The following is a 21,355-nucleotide window of genomic DNA, read 5'->3' on the forward strand; positions in this document are numbered from 1 at the left end:
ACGCTCAGAAGATGACACTGGCGTTATCAGCTGCGCTGGTTGAACAAGGAATTGCGTCTTCGCTATCAGGACCGGTTTTTATCAAAATTGTCCCCAGTACGATTGTCCGCTGCACAGCTGGCCTCCGCCCGCCGGCCTGCTGCATTAGCGCATTCCGCCGTTTTCTGTTGGGCTTGGGCACTTCCGTTCGAGTGCCGCCGTTATCGGCGATATGGAAGTGGCCGACTCTTGGGTGAGATGCCTCGTGGCGGAGAGAGCACGGCTGGTTTATCATATCCGCATGACTCGATGCAGCAGCAGAGCGTGCGGGAGAACTGATTTCTACTGAGTCACACCCGACCACCATGTGCTCGCGGTTTCTCAGCGAAAATTAGAACAGCGCGAGGGAACAGGACACGAGTGAAAACGGACAAGGACAGGCGCTGACTGACGACTAAATTGCACTGATAGAAAAACGGCGAAATATAACGGGAAATAGAGGAGCGCATACGTATTTCGCGATCCCCTTGGAGTTCGATATATGCGTGTTCGACTGTAGTGAAAAAACGAGGGAAACAAAATGGTTGGAATGAGCTTGCTAATCAGTGGTGTCACCCACCACAGTCACGCCGCCCAAGTAGCTTATCTTTTTCGTGTGGTGCGATTGACGCATGCTGACACATGAGGCCCGCGTTTTGTAGATTGTGAACGCCTCCGGAACTTCACGTAAGCCAAGAATGTATTCTTGTTCCGTATCGAGGCACGGTAAAGCTTTGGCGAGCAGCCATGTTTTCCGCACGCAATGAGCAGCCAGATTGCTCCCCTGACACGTTTTGAGAGAATTTGCATGCTCGGCCCCCCGTTTGCCCTACGTACGACTTCCCGCAGGACAGCGGTACGCTGTACAGGGGTTGAAGCTTCGTCTGAAGCTTCGGTAATCACTGCTCACTCTCCTGCAGAGCTGGGTAAGCTCGTTAGATCCTTACCGACTCGCCAAGTTTCGCACTTTTGTTCAGTTGAGTTGCCTCCAAACCGAACATGTATTTTTTGCCGAACCTGAACTCGAGCCGTAACCGAGCAAAATATAAATTGGGAGCCGTTTCACTCTGTGAAGTTGGATGAAGCTGTGCAAAATACGCATGACCCGCATGGTTGGGGGACGGATACGCGTATTTTTCTTACCGTTTGGTACTGGTAGTTACAATGTCATTCTGTCACCCCATATATGGCTGTCTGTTTTCCTCCCGTAGACGCCCGTATGTTGACAGCAGACGGAAATTTTTTAACCTTTACAATTTTCCTCTGAACTAATCACGAGGATCAAACGAACTCAGCGTAATGGTAGTCGTCTTCGCGTCTAGTTGTCATATAATTTTGCTTTTGAAAATTTCGGTTAGCCACAAACCTATATCTTTGCCGCCTTGCTGACGGACACAAAAAACATATTTGTTGACGGACACAAAAAAAAAAAAAAAATTCTCGAAACCCTAGCCGTAAACAGCTTCGCTGTAAGAATTCACAGAATTAAGACGCCTTGTGTGTGTTACGTGCATAAGCGTGAGTGGTTGTGCTGACGTCGCAACCAAATGGAAATTAGTAAACGGGCTGTGAACCTCTGACGGGAGCTGTGATCGTCATTGTCCGTATACGTGTGAATGCTGTGAGGCCAATGTTCAGCGTTGAGTTTGACGCTGTGCAAGCAACATCACTCATTGCGCCACGATCTGTGTAGTACCGGTTAGCGTCATTAGACCTCAAGGCCGTCGAGGCGTACCAGCCGCAAAAAAAAAAAAAAAAAAGAAAAACATTATTGGAGGTTAATTGGACGAGTCCGAAACACCATTGAACCACTTGGAAGGGCAGTTGCTTCTGATTGGTTCAATGGTGTTATGGGCAGGTTCGTTTGGATCTCCAATGGTATTTTTCGACTGGGACGTCGCATACCCGTCAGTCCACCACCTCCACGTTGCACGTTATAGATCGCACATACCAGCTAGCGTTCGCAGCCAATACCGTATCATAGTCGCACGTGGAGGGCGTATCATAGTCACACCGCCGACGAATTTCCGCAGATCAGGCCGTGTAGCGCTTTCACACTGCAGCCGCTCCTTGCAAGCCACGATGTCCATATTGGATTTGCCTTAGCTGTGGCACTGGCCATGGTGCAGCACTCGGCGAACGATGATGGCGGGGATCTAAGTGCCGTATCCTTCAATTTATTTGAATTTAAATTTATTACATTTAAATTTTTCCCGTTAAAATTTGCCTACACCAGTTTCAAAAAGTGCTCGTACGCAACAAAAACACAAATGCCTAGTTTTCTCCGTTCTCTGGGCTTGATAGACTACTTGAGATCCGTGCACGTATAAAGCAAGCGCTTTTGCCGTTCCCTCTTCCGGCCTTCATTCCCGCGGTTTCAGCAGTATGCTTCGCGGCGCCCATGAATGTGTCCTCGTCTGCTCCGCAATGCAACGTGATCCTCTGCTCCTACTCGCGTATGGGCTCAGCGGAAAAGCGGATGTCGCTGGCGCAGCGGGCGCTCTTGTGCGTTCTCTCCCTATGTCGAATCTGTTGTTGGTTGTCAAAAGGGGTATGCAGATATCCTTGGCGCCAGCTACATGCGAAGGCACCCAAGTGCATGGTCGATGTTCCGTTGCGGCGTTGTACACGCTCAGCTTGAGACGTTAGAACGGCATTTTTGTTTCCACTTCGTTATCAATTTGTACTTGCCAAAACTGCTGTTTTACCAAAAATGTATGCTAAATTCGTCGAAAGTTCAGACATCGCGCGCACACGTCGAAGACAATGTCTACTACTCGCTTTCAATGACTTCTTGAATTGTAACGTGCCGTGACAGTGCAGAACGTCGCTCGCGCGTTTGCCCGGTGCTCATATTTTGGTCTTAGTGTAAGGCTTCAATCGCCAGCCCAATAAGTTTTTTTTTTTTTTTTTTTCAATCCAACCTTATTTTGGGCGTGCTGGTGTGAGAAAAGGCTCATGTTCGCCTGTTAAAATCTCCAATCAGTTGTTTGTTAGATCGCGTCTGTTTGAGTGCAATCCTTGGCCATGCGTGGAACGAAATCATGATTTCTAGAAGTACATACATGCGGATGTATGAACGCGCGATAAGTGATCTGTAACTCAAAAATGGCGGGAAATTTATCCAGCTAAGTTCTATTCGTCGCTTCTTTTCGGTGTGTTCTGCAATACATTTTTTTTCCTTCGAATTGTAGGCGTGAGCAGCTTGAGTTAACGCTTGTCTGCTTTCTTATCATACATTCCACACCTTTTTAGCTCTGCAGTTATTCTCGGCGTGACCAGGTTCGCTTTTTCGTAGTTTCTGCTTCGCGGATATCCCTTCGAATGGCTGCGACAAGGAGTGGTTTTGCTAACGTAGACGGTTCTGTTTGTCGCCAAGCGTCTACTTTTTTATTGACACCGACAGCGCCAAAATGGCTACCACCTACCACGCGTGGTCTGAGGGTGACGCAATATCTCTCTGCTGAACGAACCGCGGATGAAGACGTGAATGCGCCAGTTCGTGCTCGCGCTATACGAGGAATATCGTCCAGGTTAATTACTTCGCGCTAAAAAGTGAGGAATATTGCCGGCGGTATAACGGTGAGCCAACATCTCTCTACTGTACGAACCGCGGATGAAGGCGTGAATGTCGGAGTTCGTGCGCGTACGACACGAGAAACCTCGTAGCTTCGCGCTAAAAAATAGGCAACATTTTTACGGCCGCCGAGGGAGCATAGCGCGTAATGAGGTCTCTCTGCCCGCGGAGCGCTGCCGTTCGGTTTCATTCATCGCCGCCTGTGGACCGACCCGTACTTCGCGGAGACCGCTGCTCTTTCTGGGGGAACTTCTAAATGGTCGCAGCGAAGCGCAGCCTTTGCTACGGCGGGCGCGCAGGCCCGCCGATGAATTCGCCGCGACCACGCGTTTCCCCCGGGCTGGGTTCGGACCGGAGTGCGACACACATTCCCGTCGTGGATCGTCCGACCGAGTGAACCTGCCGGGTGAAGGGTATGGAAAGGGCGCCCCGAATATCGACCCGCGCGGCTCGCGCGTATCTGTCATGGCGGCCGCCGCGCGTGCGTCACTTCCGCCGGTCGATGCAACGGGGCGGGGCCTGGTGGTCGCGGCAGCGGGAATGACCCTGCGTGGGGAAACTTTAGGGCGTGGGCGTGCGAATTGCACCGTTGGTTCACCGTGAAAATCGCGTACATGGTAGCGATGGAATTCACCCGCGTCCTTCGATTGCCAGGAGGCCGCGGGGTGGCGGCACCAGCTGTTTCCGCGGCCCGTCCCTAAAAGGGAAGGCGGTCTGCACACCTTTCCCCCTGACTTCCGGCTAAATGCAGCTGTTCTCTGCGTTAACAATTAACGGTAAAGTGCCATTATCGTGGTGTTCGGTTAGTTTGGCACCGCGGCGGGCCATCCAGACGGGCACGTGACTAGATGAGGCGTTGTAGACTGTTACCAGAGTCAGCAGGCACCTCTGGGGCCGCAGCCGAGCGGAAGTGGAGGGCAGGGAAATGGCAGGGGCCATTTCACATTTCCGCTTTCGAAATTATTTATGATGCTTCAAGCAATGTTGCAGCGCATGGTTCCCATGCTGTCCACGAGAAAATGGTACTGTGATAGTCCACCTTTATGTTGTGCGTGGACTCCTCCAGTCAGGTAATGAGCTAGCACGAATGTACATGGTTGCATGCATAAGGGGAGGGCTCACCCCTCCTTTTTTTCCCCCTCGTGTTTCCTTCTTGCCTGTAGCAGATCAATTGTGTAACAGGAATTAAAGTTCACTTGTTCAGTAACATTTTTCTAGGAATGAGTAGGAAAGTACAAAAATACAAATTCAGTTAACCATAAGGTTAGCAATCGTTCATCAAACAGTGCTGCCAAACAGCGGGTCCGTGTAAATTTGCCTCTCGGCTTGGTTCAGTCATTCTACCAGCCATGAAAAAAAATTGATTCAGTAGATGACTCGAAAGGTACACTGTTCGGAGATGATGGCTGCTGGGACTGCAGTGCCTGTAAGGACAAGCTGTACAGGCACTCTGGCATGCAGAAACTCTAACAGCCAGCTGTTAGAGTTTAAACTCTAAGTTTAGAGTTTAAACTCTAAGTTTAAACTCTAAACTCTAAACTCTAGCTGTGCACAAACTCTAATTTTGTGCACAGCTAGTTTGCATTCTTTAGTCGCATTGCTCAGAGCGCAATTTGAAATAAGGCCTTGTATACTTGTGCCAGAACTGTGGCAACACTAAGGTATTTACTCCTTCTACGTGCTGCAATCTTTCTTGCTGCAACAAAAATGCAGGATTTCTTGTTTGAAAAGGTCATAGCTATCACCCTAAAGGTTAACAAGTTTTGCTCCTGTTCCTGAACACGCAGTTTGTGACCTTATCAGGAATGTTGGCGATGTTAATATAATTGTGACACGAGCAAACTTCCTCCATAACTTTTATGTAAATAAGAAAATAAGTGTAGAGCCTTGTGGCCATATGTTAAAATGGGTGATGGTTGTACCTGATTAATTAGGACAGATAAGCAACCTAGTCAATCTGGAATCCGATGAGTTGCTGGTCCAAAGAAATATGGGAGTTTAAACTAGGAGCTTATGGTGACAGTCTCAAGCTTAAAAATTTGGTCTAAATACAGCATCAAACTGTCTGGGGTTTTATATGCATAAGCAACACATGTTGGCTTGCGCAAGTATGCATGCAATGGTTGAAAACAAGGGCTGGAGCTGGGGGTAACTGTGCGTTGCAGTGGGCTTCTGCATGGTGTTCAGTTCTTGAACTAATGGCAACAGTTCTAGTGGTGTAATACATCATTATGCGTAAAGGCATTTTGGAATCTTGAGGTGGCATGGTGCTTTTGTCGACACAGAAATGAATCATTGGGTGTGAACAGAAACATTTGTACAGCTGGACATTGAAATAGTTATGGCACTAGTCTAGCTTAAACCATACGAGGCATTCTAATGAAAGTGGCCTTTCGATTCTTGTTTCGAACGTACTCTGTGGCCAAGCTAGACAAATAGCTACCAATTTTTCTTTTCATTTCATTTCAGAAGTTTATGTAGATTACCATTTTGGTATATATGTTTTTGCACTCTTCTTTTTACAGAGCCCAGTTTTCTTGTGTTAGTGCTAAGAATGAGCTCACAGGTTCTATCCTCATGGTGGCTGTTTTTCTGCTGGAAGTGTAAAACAAACAACCATGTGTAGATTTCATTGCAGGTTTGAGATCCCCGTGTGGTATAAATTAATACATAGCCTGTCACCACGATGTTTGTGTTTTTTTATGCAAACATGCAGCAGAGAGGGTTCATGGTTAGTTTGTGAAACCACTGTATTAAGGACTAGGTGCGGCCCCATGACTTCTGTTCACTGTGCCACCATGGTTAACTGACCGCGCTATCTTCGCACAATGTCAAAGCTTTCGCTAGCAGAGGCACAGTTTTGATAAAATAGAAGCTTTTTTCATAATGTGGATCTGTGCATGTGCTGGAGCTATTTGCACTAAAAATGTTGGTGGCCTATAACCTTTAGAGAGAAAGCTCTTTGTTAGAGGAATATAGAGGTCTGCCAGCATTCCGCCTACATGCTACTCTGCGGGGACAGGGAGGTGGGAATCAAGTCGCAATAGGAAGTGAGGTGGAAGAGAAAAGAAAGAAGGAAATGAAAGACATGCAGCATTGCAAATTTGTAAATGCAAATGCAGAAAAAGCATTAAAATGTCCTGCTTCACATATGTGGAATGGCGACATCACCCAGCGCTTTTTATGTACCATAGACATTCCCTGTGGCCTTTCATTCGTTACAAGAAAAATTTGCTCGAAGTTTTCATGGACTACTTAATTTTTCCTCTTTGGTGCTAGTCTGGCTCGAGAGAAGTGGCTCGGGAAACAGTAGCAGCTTTCTGCTCTGCAGTTGCCTATGACAATGTATCTACAGGCTACATCCTGCTGTATCCATATGTGCTTACTAAGACTTACTAAGAACTTATTTTCGAACTAAATTAAAGTACGACTGAAATCAAGGTGCCTCTGTAGATACAGCACACTCTGACGTTTGCTGCTATTAGCGGCATGCTTTTGTGCTGTTCTCAGACTTTTTAATGGTGCTTTGAAATGCAAATATTCAAGGGTGTGCAGTACCAGTTACATGTATGAAAAATTGGTTTGTCTTGTGGTAAATTCTGATTTTGAGAAGGCTTTCTGAAATAATTGCTTACTACTGCTGTTTTCACCAAGTTTTAAAAAAACTATTATTTGATCGTTCTGACTAGAGAATTTACTGGGGAGAACAAGGACCTTTACGAGGCTGCTCCACAATAGGCGCATTTGAAAGGCAAAAATACGGCCTCTGTGCTTAAAAACATCCGTATATTCTTTGTCCTGCTATAGAAAAGCAAAATTCGGCTGGGTAAAATTGCGCTGGAGCCTGCCTGCACAAATGTGCAGGCCTGTTGCATTATCGGATTGCTTAGTGACATCTGCTTGAGCAGTTAAAACGCAGCAAAAATGTGCTCGGTAAAGTTTGGGAATAGACTTTACCACTCTAGCATATTTGGCTAACAAGAATGCCCATATTTCGGCTCTGTGTACGGAGCTATATGCTTTAAAATTTAGGCTGCCTTAATTTTTACAACTATATGACTTGCTGCAACATGATTCTCACTGGCAACAGAACTCGGAGGAAGAAAAAAGTTTGCGGGTATGTCCCCAAGTTTAGGTGAAATATGGCGGTGCAATATTAAGCGGTCGTGCGAGATAACCATGCTCATTACAGTATTTCGAACAGTATATACTTAAGCAGTGGTTAAGATAACCGGCTGATTTGTAGACTGTTTCCAGACCTGTTTGTGTAATTTATTTCATTTAGTGGAAGTTAAGACTTGGCTGATTTTTGAAGCTGAGTAGGAGCAAAAAAAAAAAAAAAACACTGTGCCATTTGTGGCTTCCCCATAAATTAGTGCAAACCAGCGTTAAATTGTCACAGTACTATGTGTTCTCATCCACTTCTGCACTACGAAAAACTTTGTATATGTTATAGCTTGATGCCGACTTGAAGACATGAAGCACGGTATATGCAATATAACCAAGATAATCAAAGCAAGATAACCATTGGTCTTTAAGGGTAAGAGAGTGGATCCCTAGAGAAGGCAAGCGTGGCAGGGGGTGGCAGAAAGTTAGGTGGGCAGATGAGATCAAGAAGTTTGCAGGGATAAAGTGGTTGCAGTTAACACAGGACCGGAATTACTGGAGGTCTATGGGAGAGGTCTGTGCCCTGCAGTGGGTGTAGGTAGGCTGGTGGATGATGATTATTATTATTATGATGATGGTGATGATGATGATGATGATATACAAAACAAGCATGGTATGAATCTTTTTAGGGCTGACAAGCCCTCTGTGTGGAGGGACATGGCACTTTCATTGCACTTTTGTTTGATTGAGTATAAAAAAATGTAAATTAGCCAGGAAACTGAACTTGATACTTGATACTTCAAACATTAAGATGATACAGTGGTTACACGTATTTGCAACTCTGTTCAGTGTCTCTTGGAGCTCTGCTTGTTGCTAGACACGGTAGAGTAACGCTGGCTTTCTTCCTTTCTTTCTTCTTTCTCCTTGTCCAGGGCCAACTGGGAGTCTCTGCTGAAGCTGGTCAAGTGCGAGATCATCAGCTTCAAGAAGAATGACCAGCTGGACTCCTATGTGCTCAGGTATGCTGGTTCAGTATGCTGACCTATAAAGCATGAACACTGTGGCAGGTTTTACTAGCACAGTTAAATGCAACAGCTTTGTCAGTATAACCTGTAGCCTGCTACAGTTGCAGTGAACGAAGCAGTAGTAGAGCTGCTTCAGTAAAGCTTGTTGTTAAGAAATCGTGCGAGCGTTAGAAACATTCTTTGGGATTGACTTTGTTACTGTTGGGAGAGGACAGCTTACTGTGGATGCGTTTAGCAAGTAAAATTTGATTAGCCGCTAGCAACAGGATTGCAAAGAGCAGTTCTCAATGTCAGTATGTTTCTGTACTCTGACAGTTTTTGCATTCTTTCAGACAGAATGAAATGGGGAAGGGTTCTTGGCAAAAGCAGTAGCTGTTTTGGATTTTTTTTTTTTCACATAACATTAGCTTAACATGAAGCTAGCATGATCCTTAATAAAGCTTTGCTCTCTTAGCTGTACTGCCCATGACGGAAAGTGCAGGGAGAAGCGACGTTCCGAGTTATTTCTGCAACGACCTTTGCCCTGTTTCGTTGCAGTGAGAGCAGCATGTTCGTGTCCAAGCGGTGCTTCATCCTCAAGACCTGTGGCTCCACCACCCTGCTGAAGGCAGTCAAGCCCCTCCTGTTCGTCGTGCAGGAGCTCACGGGCTTCGACGAAGTGCTGGTCAGTCGGGCACGCTCTTGTCTCTGCAAGACGGGACTGCGGGCTATGCACCAGATCTTGAATGTTGCTCACTTTTCTGCAATGTAGTCAGCATAAGAATGCAGCATCTGGCCATGTTTAGCTGGCCGTGCGTACCCTCTTCAGTGCCTTCTTGTTTTGACCCTTCAAGGGTGGAATTATTTTGCCAAATTTGACTCCCCATGGTCGATTTTTTTATTGATAATTTAAGTTTATTTAAATCTATTTCGAGAAAAAAATTTAGGGTGACCATAAAGTAGCAGATCGTTTGCATGGTTACATAGATGTGGTTTATCCATGAGTAACACAAGAAAAATTCTAAAGTTTTGTGGGCGCCGAAAGCGGGAAGCGTCTGGAGCACAAAACCAAAACCAGCCGCCATGTGCCCACGTGTGACCGGATGCACAAGCAATAGTCAGCGCAACGCTGTTGTAAAGTATAAAGAAATGAGGCATCGGCGCAAGAAAGAAATTTAACCTATTTCCACAGAGTGGCAGCACTAGCCAAGTAGAGCAATGATTGAAAAAGGTGTGCTTTTTAAACATACAAGCAATGTCTCATGTGTGAGTCATTGACCTTGAAAGGGTTAAGATGTGATGCACAAACATGGTCTTGCATTTTGTATGAAGAGGCAGAAATCTACGATGCAGTTTGTATGCCAAAACACTGGGGATATGCAAATAGTGATATTTGCTTTTGAAGTAGGTAGTGATTCCGTTTGAATAGTTCGGAATTAAAAGCAAATATTTAGTGATTTCCAGAAATGAAACTGATATCTAAAATTTCTCAAGCACATTTTAGCAATAGGCTCATTTCAAAGTGCTTGAAAAATTTTTCTATTGCAAAATCAAACAGAAGCTATCCTCCTGCTTCGAGCATTACTGGGAATATTTTTTGTATATGAAGGCAACTCTCATTTAATGTGACCTCAATCATAATTTAGTGTTGGTAATAATTCTGGTGATATTCTGTAATCACACATATTCTGACAAGCTATAACTATCCCTTCAGATAAAAAAAATGTAAATGTCACTCCTCTGACGAAAACTTGGCATGTGGGGCAATGCAAGGCGTAAAAACGAAGCTCGCACTAAAAACGTAATACTTGAAGGTCGCGAAGCTGTACGCAATGTTCACGACCATCATGAAGGCTTAAGTCCACAATTGCAGCTGATTTGCTTCTTCTTCTTCGCTGCCGCAGCGACCTTTACTCCATCAGTGTTGCCATAAGTGTGAGCTTCCTTCATTTTTTTGGAAGCGATAATCAGTGGACATCACCTTGGAGGGGCGTACGCTCTGACCTGTCTTTCTCGTTCTGAGCAAGTGTGGCCACGATAACGGCAGATGCTGGAGTTTTTTTTTTGTGCCAATCTTGGCCGGTCTTCCTAAGTGGGCATGCTTGGCCTGACAAACGTGCGCAGGGGATGCTAGACATTCGTCGCGAGGCACGCACCCACGAGTGCAAGGCATTTTCTTTGTTTTGTTAAATGCTGGGCATTCGCCGCAAAGCCCGCGCCCACGTGTGCTTGCTCGGCAATGTCTTGGTATTAACAATTTCTAAATAGCTTCACTGTTAAAAGCCTGACTTCTTGGTACTAACAATTTTTATTTAAATGAAAACGCTTGCACCGCTAATGTTGCCACTTGCTTAATAATCTTCATCATGGGACCTGCAAAGGGTGTTTAACATTCAAAAGGAGTTGAGACCACAATTAATGCAAGTGTGATGAAAAAATGTGCATGGGCGGCAAACTAGCCTCGTGAGCACCATGGTGTCAACACCTTCCTGTCAAGAAAGCTTTACCTTAGTGCCTACAAGCGCAAAGCTGGATAAGTTCAGTTTTTCTATGCATTCCATAGAAAAAAAAAAATTTAAGGAGTAACATTACAGGTAAATTTGGTCAGGGAACTGGAGGCTGCGGCAACACACAGGCATTCTTTCGTACCTACGGGGTGTTTACCAGGGCAGCTTGAGCGCAACCAGGCTCAATTTCGAAGAGATAAGGGGGGGGGGGGGGGGCTCCACAAAGCATCTTCCTTGTGTCTTTCAGTTGCACGTACTCGGTGCATCATTGTCAAGCCTCCTAATGCTTCTGAAGGAAGCCAGTGCATGTTCTGAGCACTTACGATTGACCATCTTTTCTGATGGAGGCGAAAAGCCAAAACACCAATGTGTACGAGACTTCAGTGCACGTTAAAAATCCCCAGGTGGTCGAAATCGATCCGGAGCCCTCCACTACGGCGCGCCTCATCGCCTGTGCTGCGTCGGCATGTTAAACCCTATCAATCAAATCAACAATTGGCCGCCACGAAGTGCGATAGTCAGGGCTTAAGTAGTTCTAACCTGTTGCAAAGAATATATTTCTGCACGTGTTTTTAGCAAGTTATATTTGTTTTCAACATGGTGTGATTTTATGCATCCAAGAATTCATAAAAATTAGTGACCATTTGTGTTTTCTGACTTTGAGGTACTGCAAAAGTTGGCCAGCCTCTTTTCCTGTATTCCATAGCTCAGTGTGTAACATGCAAACTATGTTCTAAATGTAATCACTAGCAGTTTTTGTTACATCTTCCTCTGCCGAAACCCTTCATCTAAAAGGTGTAGTATTTGTCCAAAACGTGTTGATAGTGTAGTGGATATACTGCCAACAGAATGTGCATTGTTATTTTTCCAGCTAGATAGTATGATCCTTTTTTTCTTTTTTCCCTGCAGCCAGCAGCTGCGTTCTTACGAGTGTGTGAAAATCTGTTTTGTTGACCTTCAGGATCGTGTGCCTTGACATGACATTTTGCTGCCATTTTACAGTTGCCTGTTCTAGAATCACGCTTAGCATTTCACAAATGCAAAAAACTTGCGCTTGTGAAACTTGTGTCGGTTGTTATGCACAGTGGTACTTAATTATTTTGCACTGCAGGAGCCACCTCTCAAAATTCCAAGGTTAGGCTAGTTTGCTGAAGCCTACCTACCACATGATGCTTCCTCCTGTTGTGCCCATATGCAAGACTAATACCTGTGTGTTACTTGTCTATTACACACTTGTATATTACACTATCTATTGCAATATATGTGTATTGCTTGTCTATTACAATGTGTATCATATGGAATACTACTGTTACATGTGATTTTCCAGGATATCTTCTACTCCCGCAAGAACTTCATGAGACCTGAGCTCCAGGACAAGCCACACACCAGCTTTGAGGATGAGGTGAGCCATTTCCCCACATTTGCATGAGTGCTTCACAAACATGTACTTGCAAACCCTCGCCTTCTGCTCTGGTGCGCCGGTACCAGGACTCTGTGGCTATTGCCCCAGTTACCGGTTACTTGTGGCAACCTGTGCCAACACTCGCAAAAGTCTGCCAACTCGAATAAATCTGCCAACGCTCGTGAAAACTTAATTCGTGGTACTTGCACTCTGTATTGCCTTTCCTGGTCAAACTTGCAGGATGGGAATTCTACCACATAATGGAGTTTTTCTTGCGGCGCACTGAAGCAGAAATCTTGTCATTCTCTTAAAACTAACTCGAGCAACATGACCGCCTATGATTTGCTGTCAAATTTTCTTGCAAATATTTAGGGCGCTAATACCCAAACCTTTCCAGAGGTTTTTTTGTGCTTTTTGGATGTCTTTTTTGGAGCAAACAGGGATTGCAGGCTCAGGTGCTTTGTTTTGAAGCAGTGAGAGATTAATAACCATCTTTTCTTGTTGCAGGTTGAGGTTCTGGATGAGCTCTTTGATGGTAAGCATTGCTCTTGGCTTTTCCTTCGTGTCTTAACGCATGTTATGGATTGGGAGCGCTTCACTGACCTTTGTTTGCTCCTTCATAGATGGTGCGGCCTACTGCATGGGCAGAATCAACCATGACTGCTGGTGAGCACACTTCCTTTTTTCCTTTCTTTGAGTTTTGGTTGGCGCATTTATTTCTTCGCAACGCTTCCATTGTAAATTTTTCGTACGGAGTCTGAAAACGGTAAGTAGCAGATGCACACCTTCAGTGTGTAATTAACGAACCGCATTTGAACATGGTCAGTATAAGTCGCGCAGTTGCACCCACGCCACGAACTTTATACAAAGCTTACAAATATGCTGAAGAGTTTGCCACTCTCCTTTCGTGCGTATACTTCAAGTATCCTTTGGCTTGCTTTTGCATGTCGCAAAGCAGGTATCCTTGCCATTGGTTAGCTTTTCATTTTGTGCATCCATGGTCGTGCAAAAGCATCCCGTGGAATGGTAATTTTCTGTTAATGTTGTTTTTTGTTAACATTGCCCACAGCACACTTACGTCTTATGTTTATCTAAGTGTCCTTTTTTTAAAGTATCTTATCATGCCTCAGGTGACAAAACATCCAAAACGATTTGTGCAGGGTGCTGAGGCGACTGCAGCTGCTTTGTTCCTTGCTGCACATGTCTAAACTTGCTGTAGTGGCACTTCTGATAGTACTTCTGAGTGAGTTATAAAGGAATGAATTACATAGCACACTTACAGCATGTACTCCTGCCTTCGTTTCCCCACTGTATGCTCCTGATCCACTTCAGAAGTTTTAAATGATCGCCTTGCTGGAAGGTGCATCTACAGCCATATAAGCATGTGGCCATATAAGCCATATAAGTGTGCACTGGTGCTAAGCACAAGACTGCTGAAACTCAACCCGTGGGTTCAGCGCAGTTCGGAATGGCTTTTAATCACACTAAAAAGTTCAGGCGAAATTGCAAAAGGCTACTCGTCTGAAAGGCCATAGTGACTTGCAAAGCACCTATCCCCTTTTATTTTAAGAAAACTTCAGCGCACATGCATCGGGTCTGGACACGACAGTGTGAAATGGAGCATATGATGAAAGCGCAACTGGAAGTTTGGTCTTTGATGATGTGCATAGGTCACGTCACCCATGAAAGAAAAAAAAAAAAGCGCTCTCTTGATGTACCTCAAAATGTGCTGTTCCGTATTTGCTCTATCACATTGACCCCTTCAAGGAACAGCAGTGTGACCGAGGGGCGACCTTTTTAGACCCTTTCGGAGTGCCGTCCAAGTGTCGGTGCTGTTCAAAAATCTCCCTTCCCCCACCAAAGTAACTTCCCTCATTTATTGCCTCTAAAATTGGGTCCGTGCCCGTGTTTTTCATTGTGTGTTGTTCGTGCCTTGCACGTGTACTTGTCTCTCTGTTTGCATAACCTTATCTGTTTGCTAAGGTTGCTACTGATAGTGGCCAGGACAGCCCTGCTGTGTGGTTTCATCAGCCATCTGGGTGTGTTTGCGCAAGGCATACCTGCATCAGTGCCGCGAAAACAGTGGCAGTGTGTAATTCCCATGCAGCAACTTATTTGCAACCTGTGCCTGTGAGTACATTGCACCGATCGCAATGAGCCCATCTGGGGGTGTACTTGCGCGATGAAACAGCAGCCTTGCAAAACCTCTCGTGGCGTGGGCACATTTGTTGCCTGGGTGGCACCTTTCCAGTGCTGCATGTGAAATTGGGAAAGCACATACCAACCCTCGGGAAGTGTTCTGCGAAACTACCAGTTTGGGTGGCTAGGTGATGATGGCCTCGCTTGACCTCTTTTTTTCCCTCTTTGCAGGTACCTGTACACGCTGAACACGCCCATGGGCTACAGGGGCATCCAGGTGGCCGACCAGACGCTCGAGGTGATCATGCAGGACCTGGACCCGGGGGTGATGGCCATCTTCACCCAGGAGGGCTCGGCCAGCGCCAAGGAGGCCACGCAGAAGTCCGGCATCGACCGGCTCTACCCGACGGCCACCCTGGACGACTTCCTCTTCACCCCCTGCGGGTACTCAGTCAACGGCATCCTCAAGGGGGTGCGTACTGGCGCCACCACTGTTCTCAACCACCAACATTTCGCATGATGAGTGTATAATCATTTTGGTTGCCAAAACGCATGCTTGGGCACTCTTCAGAGACAGCCTATGTATTATGAATGGGTGAAAGTAATAAATAGGTAGAATGTAGCTTCATTTTCTCTCAGCCATTATGTGGAAAAATGTGCAATTGAGGAAAAAGAAGGCAAAAGTATCATTGCCCTGCTTGAAACGCTGCAAATATAAGAACTGTGGGAATGAGTAACACAACAGGGTGACTAATCCTCGAACTTCACACTATATTATGTGACTATGTGAGAAAATGTGGACTCAAGCACTAAATCTTTACTGCTACACAATCTCGGGAAACATGTTGCAGAACAGTCGGAAAGGCAGACTGTGCATTAAACGTACTTAACATTGCTGCCGCTGTGTAATGTACATTTGTTGAAGCACATGCGCAACATTTGCACAAGGGTGGGAAAAGGTTGGCTATGCGAGTTGATAATCAGCTTGGCGAGATTTCTTTACAACGTGTTTGCAATGCTTTGCAGGGCTATTACTTCACCATCCACATCACCCCAGAGCCTCACTGCTCCTACGTAAGCTTTGAGACCAATGCACCCCAGGTGAGCTCACTACCTGTGTCTCTAAAGTTTTTTTTTCTTGGGCTCCTTAAAACTGAGAATTGTGGTCTGTCCTTTGATAGTCGCCCAGGTGTAAAGATAAAATATTTCTGAAACAAGGCGCTTGTATAGACAAAACATTTCCAAACCACCAAATCTGGTGCCATATTTGATAACTTGTCAACATTGTTCAGCAAAAACAAAACACTGCGCATATTTGAGACAAGACGTCTGTGCATAGCTGGTACCAGGCAGTGTTATTTTATTTTAATCTAGATGTGGGCTTGATGTTAGCAATAGCAAATACAAAATATGCATTGAAAACAATACTTTGACACATAAATACAAAGCCTGCACCCAAGCCCTGGTGCCTTTCTTGGTCCATGAGTCACGAAAGGTTCCAATAGATGGCACGCACAGAGTGGAATGCTGGGAAATCGAATCGACTTAGCCAGCTTCCACCGTGTTTATCAATAGAAGGAGCGAGATTGGGGGGATAGGGGGGGGGGTGAATGCAGCACTGGGGCGGTATTCTCGTAACTGTCCCTTTTGAAAACGTCCCTTTTGCGTCTCTTTCATCGTGACGTAACTTCCGGTTAAGCATTAAGCGTTGGCAGTAGGTTTGTAGCGCTTGCGTTATGTCACTTCCGGATGTTTGCTTTTAGCCAATCAGGGCTCGCCAAAAGGGACACTTTTGAAAGGGACACAAAAGGGACAAAACTCGAGAATACCGCCCCTGGTCTTTTTTCCCTGATAGCTGAGCTCAGTTCAGTCATCAGGCATCTACTCGGTGGTATTTGTTGAAGTCAGCATCTGTTGGCATTTTCTTCATGATGTGCCCCCTTTGCAGGACAACTATCATGACTTGGTCACCACTTTGCTGAAGATGTTCCTGCCAGGGAAGTTTGTGATGACACTGTTCGCAAACCAGGTAAGCCCACACGTGTGCAGTGTTCTTACCACGGCTGCTTTTTCTTCTTTTTTTAATGGAAATGGGGGGAAAAAATTGCCTGCATGAAATGGTGGAGAAGTCACTTCTGCAGCAGACAATTTTTGTTCAGAAAGATGCGCTATGAAAGCAGTGAGGAGAGTCCTGACCAAATTTAGTTGTAACCGTGTACAGTTAGGCCTCCTGCATGCAAGCAGTGTTATTCCATGACGGGTTGCTATGTTGTACTTGGCGGCTTTAGCTGGGCGCTGTATTGAGATTGCTGACTCAATATTTATGGGAAAATGCAATGTATGCCCGAATGCAGCAGAACGTCAGGAAGTCTGTTTACAGAGCAGGAAAGATGTCGCTGACAAACTTGTGCACGAAACATGCTTGTCATCCAATTCCACCCCCCTTCATTCGTTCCTTTCACATGAAAGCCGTAGAAGCATGTGCACATTGCTGAGACTAATCTGCCATGGGGACAGGACCATTTTCTTTAATTTGTATTGTTTTGTTTTTGCAACTCCCACTCTGGTAGCCATGTGCTTGCTGCATGGGCAGACTTCATTTCCTTTCTAAGCATTGCAAGCTTTTTTTTTAAAGCGAAAGCTTTCTTGGGAGTGATGTTGTCCTGTCGAGGCGTTTCCCCATAGACCAGTTGGTCGACCAAAAAACTAAGATCTCTGGGCACATGGCGCGTATATGAAACCGGATTCCACTGTGTCGAAACGGTTACTTGGAACTTGCGAAAGAGGAATGGTCCTAGATAAGACAGTTCACACATCGATCACGAAGGAGGAATACAATGGTATACTTTCACCTCGTAAACCGCGTATCAGGATACATTTATACTGTTCGTAGATGCGCCTACTTAGTGTGCAAAAAATTGTCGCACGGGTTTGTTATTCGTTTGCAATTTGGGTCTTCGAAAGTTTGACACGATCGACTGGGTGCACTTTTAGCTTTCGCACGTCTCTGCACTTTCTGTAGGAAGGAAGGGATGGAAAATTTATTTTTATGTTTACGTACAAGCTTGCCACAAACTGTTGAAAAAGGTGGTATGTGTAAAAGGGTGCAACACTAGGAATTTAGTGCAGTCTGGTGCATTCTCATCTTGCTGCTCTCCAAGCAGCAAAGTCAGAATGCCTCAAGCCGTTTTTCCCGGGGTGCCCTGACAGACTCCTTGGTTTTAAAACTCAAGACCACTACCATAGGGTTGTTAAGCTGTATGGAGAGTTAACTAGTAAAATCCTCGGGAATGAGATGAAAGTGACAGTGGATGAGGGGCAGTGAGTGTGCTTACCAAGCTCTCCCCCCTCCTCTTTCTCTTTTCCTCCCCCCCCCCCCCTGTGGTGCTGTGCCGAGCAGCTGTCGGTGGCGGCCAAGGGCATGAAGGAGAGCTGCAACACCGAGTTCCGCAGCTACAACCGCAAGGAGCTGCAAGTGTGCCGCTTCAACGCGTACGACCTGACGTACGCACTCTTCGCCAAGGCCCCCAGTTGAGGCCCACTGGCGCACCCCGTCTGGACATGCCTCATCTTCTTTGCCTGCTGGCTCGCTCCCCTTAGCCAATAAGGAGGAGCAGGAGCGCTCGCCCCGCCCCCTCGGCCGGCCACAGGTTTAGCCGCCGGCGCTCTCCGAGAGGGGGAGCATGGACCCAGGACACGCTGCTGTCCTTAGGACAACTCTGAGGAAAGCCTTGGACGGGCTTTTTGCAATGCCTGCTCTCTCGTCTCTGCCCTGGCACCTTTGACTCCTTCTTTTTTCTTTTACTTCGCTTTCCTGTCTCTTTCCATTGGGTCATCATTCCGCATGGATTTCGCTTCATTTTCAGTCTTTGGCACGAAACCCCCGAATGTGGCTGGATCTCGAGATGCATGTGCACTTGCAAAGTGTCGGGATTTCTCGGCACATCTCAATCGGGAAGCCGAACGAGCTCGGCAGCCAAACAAAAGGTTGCCCCAGGATTGAATCCGTGCTTGCTGTCATTCCATCTTCAATGGCCCGTCAAGACACAAGCGCCAACCCCGGTAGCTGAGAGTGACGAAACTCCATTTAAGCTGAGATTGGGATGCAAACCTGCCAGCACAAACTCCGTGTCGGTCTCACAGTCGAGGTGAAATGGAGGACAGGCATTATGGAACCAAAGGTACGACCGGCGCAGATTCAAGGAATGTTCATTGTTGCGGTGAAGGAACAACTCATTTTTATCTGAAACAGCCCACGCAACATGCCAATAATCGATGGGAAGGATGGAGACTTCAGCAGCTTCAAAAGCAGGGTACAGCTCATCTTCCATGACAACCAGCTGTGTATTAGAAGCACATACACTTTGGTTTATTGATCTCCGTCTAAGCTGTTTTATGAAACTGCACCCTGGAATGCTACCTCAGTTAATTCGGTTTGCTATTTGTTCCTATTGGCAAGGTTGAATTTTTTTTAATTGGTTATTCCACCAGCCTTTTTGCCACCGTGTTTCGATTTGTCAGTGGAGACGAAGAGCCTGGAGGTATGGCTTCTCTGCCGAACAGGCCAACAGCAGGCCCACAATTGTGTCCTCTCGCCACGCCTCCTGAGGCAAATGATGCAAAGGCAGACCCCCACATTTACAATACCAGTGAGGGCACTGTCCTTGAAGTGGTCGAGGCAATCAGAAGCCTTAGACAAGGCGCTCATGGGCCAACATTCCTGCAAATAACACAATTGTTCCTAGATTTTAGCTCTTTCAGTGTTTGTAGTGTGTGTCATGTTGGTTGTCCTGTCGTGTAAGTGTTCCGAAATGCGAGGCATGTCCAGACGAGGTGATACAAAGCCATTTTTTGGCAATCTTTACACAGCGTGGTTTTTTTTTCCCCATACTATCGTTGTTAAATTCTCTTTTATCAATCTAATGTGGGGTATTTTATTTTCTGTAGAGAATTGTGCCTGTAGCACATCTAGTGACTGTAATGGCAAAAAGTGGGTGAAAAAATAAAAAAAAAAATATTACGCCTTGGTGAACTGTATTGGAAGCCTTGTGTTTCAATAAACAACAAAAACCAAAGCGTTTGTCGTTTGTTTTCCTCTATGCAGTCTTCCAAAAAAAAATGGCCTTAGGCTAGTAACATCGATGAATTAATGGTCTAGTAGTGCCACGTGCAGCATTAGTTATTTGAAATCTTCCAAGGACTAAATGGTAAGCTAAACAGTATCGCATGCCTAGTCTTATTTGCTTGTATGATGTGTTCAGGGCAGGGCCAGTACTTTTGCATTGGAATTTACAATGCAGAGACCAACTTTCAGATGCATTATTATATTGAGTACTTGGCATTGCCCCTGATTGTGTGTGAACATGCAAGAGCAATTAGTGTGGGCCAGTTGGTACTCTATTTAATGAAATGTCTATAATGCAAAAAGACTGGCAGAGAGGGTGATGCAGACAAGCATTGGCTTCGAGCTGATATTTATGGATCTATTGCGTAAATATTTTTAAATCAACTCTTGTCCGTGTAACCTCTCTTCAGCCATAGTTCTTTTTCCGCATTACCTGCTCCAATGCATGGTGAATCCAACTAGCTCCAAGACAGTCTCTGCACATGGTCAAGCCAATTAATCCATTTTTTGACCACACAGCTGACCTTTTGGACTCCCATTGCACATGCTACCTACAAACACATCCCATGGAACACACCTTGACACAAGGACGTCCACGTCCTTTGTAAGCACACTCTGAGGCCAGCTCAAATTTGTAACAATCCTTTCCAATCTGGACGATGAATCTGTTCCTATCCCTTGTGCAACATCCTAACTTAGGCTGTTGAGCTCTATCCCCCTGGACTGAAATATGGCAGAGGTCCAACCTATCCCCAGCTGGGGATAGGTTGGACCTCCGGGATAGGGTTGGACAGATTGTCACGTGTGGGAAGTTTGAACTACCCCCACTTGACGATCTCCATCCCAATGGCCTCACTGCCTGCATGGGAAAACTTTTAGAATACATCGCTCCCACCCGACTGCAGACCTTGCAGGACTCTGATCTCATTTCTCCTACCACATATGGCTCCTGACCTAAGGTCTGTGCGAATAGTTCTCTTCCAACTTTTAATTAAGGGGAAACTCTTGGCCCTGGCAATGTACCATTCTACAGCAGCCATTGTTGCATTGGTAATGTCAGACATGCTACCATTCTCGGTAATCTCCAAGGACTCCACTGTGGCTCACAATTATACAACTATGTCAAATAATTCCTGTCTGAACATCTGGCCATCCTCAAAATCCGAAAGACCCTCTGGGTTCCCGACTGGTGGCTGAGAGTGTTCATTAATGGGGGAGATTGACGGCTCCACTGGCGCTGCCCACCATAATACCCGTCAAAATAAAATATTCCAGTAAAACTTAGAAGCAATATTCACTGTGTTCTCACATTTAGTTTTGCTTATCTGTGCTCATTTTATTTCACCCTGGAGTGTCAGCACTACTCGTTTTCGAAACGTAGTGGGGCACATGGCTATGGCGGGGCACAGCAACGGGAAGACATGTAAAATGAATAACAGGCTGAGGCAATGCAGAAAGCAGTACAGAAAAACGGAA

General features: G+C 45.8%; 1 protein-coding gene across 1 annotated transcript in view; it reads left to right on the forward strand.

Moving 5' to 3' along the window:
- Positions 1 to 19,829, forward strand: part of Samdc (S-adenosylmethionine decarboxylase) — a 45,714-nt gene extending 25,885 nt beyond the window's left edge. The window contains exons 2-10 of the mRNA XM_077683963.1: positions 8,635 to 8,721; positions 9,265 to 9,391; positions 12,541 to 12,615; positions 13,123 to 13,150; positions 13,239 to 13,281; positions 14,986 to 15,226; positions 15,781 to 15,855; positions 16,703 to 16,783; positions 18,155 to 19,829. Coding sequence (XP_077540089.1) covers positions 8,635 to 8,721; positions 9,265 to 9,391; positions 12,541 to 12,615; positions 13,123 to 13,150; positions 13,239 to 13,281; positions 14,986 to 15,226; positions 15,781 to 15,855; positions 16,703 to 16,783; positions 18,155 to 18,289 — 892 coding nt within the window. The 3' untranslated portion in view covers positions 18,290 to 19,829. The remainder of the gene's footprint in view (positions 1 to 8,634; positions 8,722 to 9,264; positions 9,392 to 12,540; positions 12,616 to 13,122; positions 13,151 to 13,238; positions 13,282 to 14,985; positions 15,227 to 15,780; positions 15,856 to 16,702; positions 16,784 to 18,154) is intronic.
- The last annotated feature ends 1,526 nt before the right edge of the window (positions 19,830 to 21,355 follow it).

The sequence above is a fragment of the Haemaphysalis longicornis genome, unplaced genomic scaffold (assembly GCF_048455015.1).
Source record: "Haemaphysalis longicornis isolate Haplotype H1 unplaced genomic scaffold, Haemaphysalis longicornis Haplotype H1 scaffold_9, whole genome shotgun sequence".
NCBI lineage: Eukaryota > Metazoa > Arthropoda > Arachnida > Ixodida > Ixodidae > Haemaphysalis > Haemaphysalis longicornis.